At 43.0% G+C, this 8,611-nt stretch overlaps 2 protein-coding genes across 2 annotated transcripts; both read right to left on the bottom strand.

Annotated features, from left to right (window-relative positions):
• Positions 1 to 5,655: 5,655 nt before the first annotated feature.
• LOC140888363 (uncharacterized) lies at positions 5,656 to 6,899 on the bottom strand. The gene is made up of 2 exons (XM_073296042.1): positions 6,749 to 6,899; positions 5,656 to 6,674 (listed from the first exon to the last, which is right to left on the bottom strand). Exons 1-2 carry the CDS (start codon positions 6,897 to 6,899, stop codon positions 5,656 to 5,658), a joined length of 1,170 nt encoding a protein of 389 aa, XP_073152143.1.
• A 215-nt stretch (positions 6,900 to 7,114) lies between these two features.
• On the bottom strand, positions 7,115 to 8,189 carry LOC140888362 (uncharacterized). The gene is made up of 2 exons (XM_073296040.1): positions 8,111 to 8,189; positions 7,115 to 7,806 (listed from the first exon to the last, which is right to left on the bottom strand). The coding sequence occupies exons 1-2, from the start codon at positions 8,187 to 8,189 to the stop codon at positions 7,115 to 7,117; spliced, it is 771 nt and encodes a 256-aa protein (XP_073152141.1).
• Positions 8,190 to 8,611: the final 422 nt, after the last annotated feature.

Genomic DNA, 8,611 nt, shown 5'->3' with positions numbered 1-8,611 from the left:
TGCTCAGACGATAGGATCAGATATGCCACCATGCCTGCCAACTTCACAGCTGCTTTAAAGAATTTGAAGAGGAAGAAAATAGAAGAGGGTGAGGCCGGTGCTCATCCCGATCCCCCTCCTATTGAGCCATCTAACAAGAAAACCTCCAAGGCCAAGGATCAACGCAGCATTGGTTTGCCCGAGCTTCAGCAACCGCCTATTGTTTCTTCATCCCGAGCTCGTGGCAAAGGCTCAGTAGTTGAGTTTGAATCCCTACCTGATGCTGAGCCTCAAGGAATGTCTAATCAGCTCGGGGTTCCAGATATGTATTTTTTCTCAAAGCCCGATCCCCGAGGAAGCTTGGGAATAATGCAAAACTTGATCTCCCTGTCAGATTTAAGAATTTTGCGAGCGGTGCCAGACCTGGAGGCAGAACAAAATTTTGCCTTGGCATTTATGCAGGTATGTTTCTGCCTTAGATTACCACCAAAAATTTATGATCCCTTGTCTTAATTCTTTAACTTCTTTCCCCTGCTTTACAGGCTCTTGCTTGGGGAGGAAAGATTACCACACGGTCTCTGAAAACCCGGGAGGAACATGTTGCCAATCAAGAGGCTTTTGTGACACGTATTTCCTAGCTAACCCGTAAAGCTTGTGATATGAAGGATGCGCATGATGATGAGGTGACCGAGATGAGGGTGGAGATTGAGTCTGGGCGAGATGATCTTGAGGCTGCCAACAAAAATCCTGCCGAACTAGAGGTGGATAAAATTGAATTAGAAAGCCGAGTTCGGGAATTGACCAAGGAACTTGAGGCTGCAAAGGAGGTCGGGAAATATGAGTTCTTGAACTCCGCGGATTTTGCTAACACAGTAGCGGAGAAGGCGGCTACCTTCTTTGATGATGGTTTTAAGAGGTGCCTAGCCCAGCTCAGGGCTAATGGGTACTCAAAGACCGAGCACCCCGCCCTTTTCCTGGACTGTACCAAGGCTCTTGATGACATGCCCGATGAAGATTCGGAGGAGACCGAGCCGGAGAAAATAACAGATCTCGACCCGAACTCAAGGCCACAAGATGCCTCCTCCCCTTGATTATTCCTTGTTTCTACTTTATGAACAATGCTAAAAAACATGATCTGTATGCTAGACCCTGCATGGTCATTTTGTTTGCTGCCCAGGTCGGGCTGATATACTACTAGCGATATTTTCCATAAATGATTTGTATTCTTGCCCAGTTCGGGTTTGTTATTCCATGTTAGATGTTTTGTTTCCTATGTATGACCTCCCAGGGTTTAGGCTGTATGTGGTTTAAAAATTTTCCAAGTACAACAAAAACCCGGATCGCCTTAGTGGTAACAAAATTATTTATCAAACCCTAACCTGTCATTATAAGACAACGATCCATTCTGAAATAAATTTTCTTATGCTAATCTTGAAGTGGGATTTGATCAAATTACATCCGAAAAAAGAACTAAACACAACTGACAAGGGAACAATTTAAGCAAAATTTGAAATAAATACGGCTAAATTCTTCATTCGGGCGATAATGACCATCCATCAAAATCAACCCTAATATTATGAACCTGGAACCTGCTTGAACTGTTCGTGCCAGATCTGTCTTGGAACACTAGTCCTGACTGCCATCTTTGCGTGGACTTTGAGTGCCAGAACTTTTTGGGCTTTGAGTACCACTGATGTGGGCCACAGAAGTGTACTTTGAGTGCCAGACCTGCCTGGGCTTTGAGTACCACTGATGTGGGCCACTGAAGTGGACTTTGAGTGCTAGACCCACCTGGGCTTTGAAAACACTGAGGTGGACTTTGATGCCATACCCGCCTGGGCTTTGAAACCACTGATGTGGACTTTGATGCCAGACCTGCCTGGGCTTTGAATACCACAGATGTGGGCCACTGAGGTGGACTTTGGGTGCCAGACCTGCGTGGGCTTTGAAACCACTAATGTGGGCCACTGAGGTGGAATTTGATGCCAGACCTGCCTGGGATTTTAATACCACTGATATGGGCCACTGAGGTTGACTTTGGGTGGCAGACCTGCCTGGGCTTTGAAACCACTGATGTGGGCCACTGAAGTGGACTTTGATGCTAGACCTGCCTGGGCTTTGAATACCACTGATGTGGGCCACTGAGGTGGACTTTGAGTGCCAGACCTTCCTGGGCTTTGAAACCACTGATGTGGGCCACTGAGGTGAACTTTTATGTCAGACCTGCCTGGGCTTTGAATACCACTGATGTGGGACACTGAGGTGGACTTTGAGTGACAGACCTGCCTGGGCTTGTAAACCACTGATGTGGGCCACTGAGGTGGACTTTGATGAATGGTAATATGTAATTGGAAAATAATGCTTCCAAAAATTTATTATAGAGTAGATTCCATAAAACAAGATTGACTCTTGCAACAAATTAAGAAACTGACGCTAAATAAAACAGGACTGACTCTTGCAAAACATTGACTCCGAGCGAGAAATAAATAGCACAAAAAGAATGAATAACTAGTTAAGGACCAGTTCAGTGAACTATATCACATGAAGGGGCCCAAGATGAGCTGCTAGGGATAGTATTTCTTCAAGTGCTGAGCATTCCACGACCTTTTACCCTTCTTGCCCTGGGCATCTTCCAAGTAATAGGCGGCTATTCCAGCTTTTCCTATCACCTTAAATGGGCCTTCGTATTTGGCATCTAGCTTTCCTCTTTTTCCTGGATGTTGTATTTTTCGCATAACCAAGTGTCCTTTGTGAAAAACCTTAGGGTACACTCTTTTGTTGTAGGCCTGGGTCATTCTTTTGCGAAAAGCTGCAAGCCTAATTGCAGCCCGGGACCTGTTCTCTTCAAGTAAGTCCAAATTCATTGCCCGTAATTCATGATTATTTACCCCATATGCCATTATCCTAGCACTTTTGTAACGCCCCAAATTTATCATAATTGAATTTATTTGAGATAATCGAGATTACAGAGTTCAAGAGCCGACTTGATTTTAATCAGGGACTATTTTGCAATTTTTGGAAATTTCAGAGACTAAAATGCAAATAGTGGATTTGTTATATTATTTAAGGCATTTTGACTTGTCTTCTCCTTCACTTCTCCTTCCCAACACACCTCCAACCTCCATTGAAGAACCAACTTGAGCTTCCAAGCTTTCAGATTTCTTTCCGTGCTCGATCCGTTCGTTGGGATTTAATTCTAAAGGCAAATTAGCGATCACGACAGCGAGAGCTCCGTTATATCGTAAGTATTTCTCCGATCAAATTAATTCTATTTTTTGGATGTCATTAGAATCGATTGAGTTGCGAGTATGTTGTTCTTGGCAGAGTTCTGATCGTTTATTCTCAGTCGGTTTTGAATTAGGACGTCGTTCGGAATTGTTAGAAATTTTGGAAGTTTATTCTAAAATTTGAGTTTTGAGATTTGTTGGGTTTGAACATTTATTTTGGTTTTAAATGGTGAATGTTTACTTTCTCATAAGATTAGAGGATTAGAATCGAGGCCTCACAACTTTCTTGTCCAATCTCTGCGGGAATAACAGCTTCAGTCCCGTATACCATGCTAAAAGGAGTTTCACCGGTCCCCGACCTGGCCGTAGATCGGTATGACCATAGTACCGATGGGAGTTCGTCTACCCACTTACCCTTGACTGTGTCCAAGAGTGTTTTTAAAGCCTGAACTATTGTTCTATTGGTAACTTCAACCTGTCCATTCCCCTGCGGGTATGCTACAGAAGTAAAAACTTGTTCGATCTTCATCTCTTGACACCAAGCTCGGACCTTGGTTCCACAGAAATGTCTCCCATTGTCTGACACCAACCTGTGCGGGATCCCGAAGCGGCATACTATATTTTTCCATAGAAAACCAAGCATATCTTTTTTTGTAATTTTAGCGAGAGGCTCGGCCTCAACCCATTTAGAAAAATAATCAACGATGACCAACAATAACTTCCTTTGGCCCGTGCTAATTGAGAATGGCCCAACAATATTCATCCCCCATTGATAAAAAAGACAGGCAGCCACAACTACCTTCATGTACTCTACGGGTCTCCACTGTAAGTTATCATGTTTCTGACAATTATAGCATGAATTAACCAGAGCTGATGAGTCCTTTCGCATAGTGGGCCAAAAGAAACCAGCTAAAAGAGCTTTCCGAGCTAAGGCAAGACTGCCTTCGTGACTTCCGCAAGAACCTTCATGAATTTCCCGTAATACATAATTTGCCTCGTCGGGGCCCAAACACTCTAACAAAGGTTAAGAGAAAGATCTTTTGAACAAAATTTGGTCGATCATGACGAAATGAAGTGCCCTTCGTTTTATCTCCTTAGATTTCTTATTATCACTTGGCAATTCTTTCGTGGTCAGATATTTGTGTATATCATATCTCCAATCCCCTTCTGGTACTTGAGCAATAATATCATCAAGAGTTTCTAATTGGGATACGAGTTCCCGACCTGAAACAATGGGGTCAGGCCTATCGCTCAATGCACTGGCTAAACGGGCCAAATGGTCGGCCTTGATATTTTCAGCTCGGGGGATGAGCTCCAAGTTTAGCTCGGAGAATCCTTCTTTGGCTTTGTCTAATGCCTTGGCATATTTCACCATCTTATCATCTTGATATCAAACTTTACATTGCTCTGTTGGATGGCTAATTGGGAATCGGAGTACAGAGTGGCTCGGGAAATACCCAAATTCCTTGCTGCCTTGAGTCCAAGCAATAATGCCTCATATTCTGTTTCATTATTAGATGCTCGGAAGTCCAACCTAATGGAGATATTAGTTTCTTTACCCCAAGGCAATATGATAAAAATTCCAGCTCCACTTCTTGTTTGACATGATGACCCGTCGACAAAAATCCTCCATAGCTCTTCGTGATCTAATTGAACTGTTTTGGCCAAGAAGTCAGCTAGGCCTGAGCTTTTATGGTTGCTCGGGGTTCAAATTTAATATCATACTCGCTCAATTCTATGATCCACCTGACCAGTCTGCCTGATGCATCCGGGTTAGCTGCAATTTTTCCCAAAGCACTATTAATGAGCACGGTGATGGGATGTGAGAGGAAGTAAGGCCTTAATTTTCTTGTTGTGATGACTGAAAAAAAGCAAGATTTTCCTGAGTTAAGTAATTGAGCTCGGCCCCTTTCAAGGAATAACTCAAAAAGTAAACGGGCTGATGATTTATTCCGTCCTTTCTGACCCAGACTGAGCTAGATGCTCGAGTAGTAACAGCCAGATATAATAGTAATTCTTCTCCTTGAATAGGCTTATTCAGTACGGGCAATTATTTTAAATAGGCTTTTAATTCCTGAAAAGCCACCTCAGTTTCTTCATTCCATTCAACATTTTTTGTCTTTCGTAGTGCTTTAAAGAAAGCGAGACTTTTGTCTGCTGACCTGCTTATGAACCGGGCTAACGCTGTAATTCTTTCTGTTAACCTTTGTACCTTCTGTATATTCCGGGGTGAACTCATGGAGATGATAGCTTGGACTTTTTCAGGATTGGTCTCAATTCCCCTCCTTGTAACCATGTAACCAAGAAATTTTCCAGCCCAAACTCCGAAAGTGCACTTGTTAGGGTTTAATTTCAGTTGATAATTTTTCGGCGTCTTAACGGTTTGAGTTAGGTCGGCAATGAACTGGTCGGAAGTTCAAGTCTTGACCAGGATGTCATCCACATAGACTTAGATGTTTTTTTTTCCAATTTGGTGCTTGAATACTTTATCCATCAGTCTTTGATATGTAGCCCCGACATTTTTAAGCCCGAACGGCACGACCACATAACAATAAGTGCCTGTGGAAGTCACAAAACTCACCTCATCTCTTTCTTCCTTTGCTAAGGGGATCTGATGATATCCTTGATAGGCTTCCAAGAAGTTGAGTAATTCATGTCCTGAGGTTGAATCGACCAACTGATCAATTCTAGGTAGGGGGTAGCAATCTCTAGGGCATGCTTTATTTAGATCTTGAAAATCTACACACATACGCCACTTTCCCGTAGACTTTGGAACTAGGACTATGTTATATAACCAGGTCGGGAAGTGGATTTCCTCAATGTGTCCGGCCCTGAGGAACTCGTCTACTTGTTCCTTTATTACCGCATCTTTTTTCTGACCAAAGTGACGTTTCTTTTGAATAATAGGATGACAATCCTTTATTACATTGAGCTTATGTTCTGATACCTCCCGATGTACCCCTACCAGGTCTACAACTGACCACTCAAAAACATCTTTATTTTTTTCCAAGCATTCTAATAAGGGTTTATTCAGCTGTGCTTCAAGGGTACGAAAAAACTTTACCATCTCGAAAGGAGGGGAAATCATAATTTCCTCGCATTCTTCTTTAGTATAGACGGACATGTCACCTATCTGGTTGACTTTTTCCATGCCACAAAGCCCAGGTCTGTCAACACTATTAGTCCTGGCCACCTTTTTCTCTATTCTGAACTCCTCCACATAACACTTGCGAGCAATAACTTGATCACCTTGTACCTCATCGACCTCATTACCCACTGGGAACTTCATTTTCTTATGCAGAGCTGATGCAACAGCCATGAAAGTAGTCATGGCAGGTCTGCCGAGTATGGCATTATAGGCGGATGGAGTATCTAGTACAATGAAACTCACAATCTTGGTCTTGCGAGCGTTGCTTTTTCCCAGAGTTAGGGGTAGGTTCACCAACCCAACAGGTCGGATTGCATGACCTGTGAAACCAAAGAGTGATGTTACGACTCCATTTGATTTATTGCTTCCTAGAATAAAACGTTGACAGAACTGCCTGAATCCACAAATATTCGGGCTACATCATAATTTGCGACCATGTTCCTTATTACCAGCGCATCGTTATGGTTGCTAGAAACCCCTTTCAAATGTTCTGGCCCAAACGAGAGGGTCGGGCCAGTATGTACAATCTGTTTGTCAATCTCCATATTTGTTAATTTTTTGCTGCTAGTTTTTTTAGCTCGGTTGGAATCTCCATCAGTGGGCCCTCCAGAAATCATGTTAATAATTCCTCGAGTATGCGGAGCTGGTCTTTGATGAGCTCGGTCATCCCTGGCCTGATTCTGATTTGGGCGATCGAAATCTTATTGGGGGGTCGATCTTCCTCGCTGTCTTTTATTCGAACGATACCCCTCTTGGCGGGTCAATATATTTTTACTTCAGAATGTTGTTGTATTATCCTCTCAATCTCTTGATCTAATTGACGACAGTCCTCCGTAGTATGCCCATATTCATTGTGAAAGTGACAATATTTATCCAATTCCCGATTTTGGGGTCCCTTCTCAGTCCATGGAGGCCTTTGTGTGAGTTTCCGATCGTCACAAATTTGTAGAGCTCGGGCTTTGCTCATGCTTAAAGGAGTGAAAGAGGTGAACTCTCCCAACAACGCAGGTCGGTATGACTGTCCCATCCCTGAACTACTGCTTGGAACCCTATTGGTCTTTGGACTTTTGGGCCGCTCCCTCTTTACAGTTGCTCGCGAAGCCTGTATTTCCTCCATGTTGACATATTTTTCAGCTTGGGCAAGTAATTCCTCGTATGTTTCAGGCGGTTGCTTTATTGAAGATTTGAGAAAATCTTTTGTATCCAACCCCTGCATGAAGGCACTGATGAGCAGGTCTGGCATAGCCATGGGTACCTCGAGAGCCAAGGCACTAAACCTGCGAATATATGCTCTCAAATTTTCATGTTCTTGTTTCTTGATTGCAAAGAGGCTGAAAGTAGTGGTAGGATGCTTTTTGATACTAGTAAAGTGATGCAAAAAAGATTTACTAAAATCCTTGAATTCCTTGATCTCCCCAGGGCGTAACAAATTGAACCATTGCTGGGATGGTCCTATGAGAGTAGTGAGGAAAGCCCTACATTTGATTTGATCAGAGTATTTATGCAGCAATGCTGCATTCTTGAAGCGTGCTAGATGTTCTTATGGATCTCCTTTTCTATCATATTCCTCGACGTGAGGCAATTTAAAATGGTCTGGGAAGGTCGGCATCCAATATCTCCTGAGTGAAAGGAATGTTTCTGGTTGTGGTAGCAAGATATCCGGCCTGCTTCTTCCTAAGCTGCTCCATCTATTCTTCCAATTTCTTGATCTCGTCCATATGAGCGTTCTGATCAAGAGGTGGAGGATGAGCCTCACCTCTTTCTATCAAAGCCCTTTGGACAGCTTGATTTATTAATTGCTCCAAATTTGGGTTAGCTCCATTCTGATCAGCCATCGAAACTCTTTTTCTTCAAATTCCCACAGAAAGCGCCAATTGATGATATCAAAATTTTACCTCAGGTTCGGTCTGGTAGAATGGATCCTCCAACTCCTTTATGAAGCAGATCGGGTCGGGTACCAGTGAATTCTGCACAAGCAATAGCTAGGTCAGGGGGCACAACAGGTGTTTTTGGCGTGACCCCTCTGATGCCTAAATCAGTGCCTTGAAGGCAGAGAGTATGATGAATGCGAAAACATAAGAATATGAGTGTGTGAATGTAAAAGTGAGAGTTGATGAATGAACACAACCATAACAGTACCTATATTTATAGGGGTAAATAGAGTAAGTTACCTAGTCAAATTATAACATGTCCTAGAGTAGGACTCTTCATTCATTGGATCACCCTTAAGTTTATCCCTATCTCGTGAATATCTGGA

This window comes from Henckelia pumila, chromosome 3, assembly GCF_033568475.1.
Source record: "Henckelia pumila isolate YLH828 chromosome 3, ASM3356847v2, whole genome shotgun sequence".
NCBI classification, from domain to species: domain Eukaryota; kingdom Viridiplantae; phylum Streptophyta; class Magnoliopsida; order Lamiales; family Gesneriaceae; genus Henckelia; species Henckelia pumila.
The sequence above is the reverse complement of the archived record's forward strand: the minus strand, read 5'-3'. Positions and strand labels throughout refer to the sequence as shown.

What these genes read in the sequence shown, in the direction of transcription:
- LOC140888362 (XM_073296040.1), bottom strand. Translation starts at nt 8,189, where the DNA reads ATGGCTGATCAGAATGGAGCTAACCCAAATTTGGAGCAATTAATAAAT. An exon ending in AAGGGCTTTGATAGAAAGAG is followed by an intron (nt 7,807 to 8,110) that starts GTGAGGCTCATC and finishes CTACTCTCATAG; the next exon opens with GACCATCCCAGCAATGGTTC.
- LOC140888363 (XM_073296042.1), bottom strand. Translation starts at nt 6,899, where the DNA reads ATGGAGATTGACAAACAGATTGTACATACTGGCCCGACCCTCTCGTTT. An exon ending in CCGAATATTTGTGGATTCAG is followed by an intron (nt 6,675 to 6,748) that starts GCAGTTCTGTCA and finishes TTGGTTTCACAG; the next exon opens with GTCATGCAATCCGACCTGTT.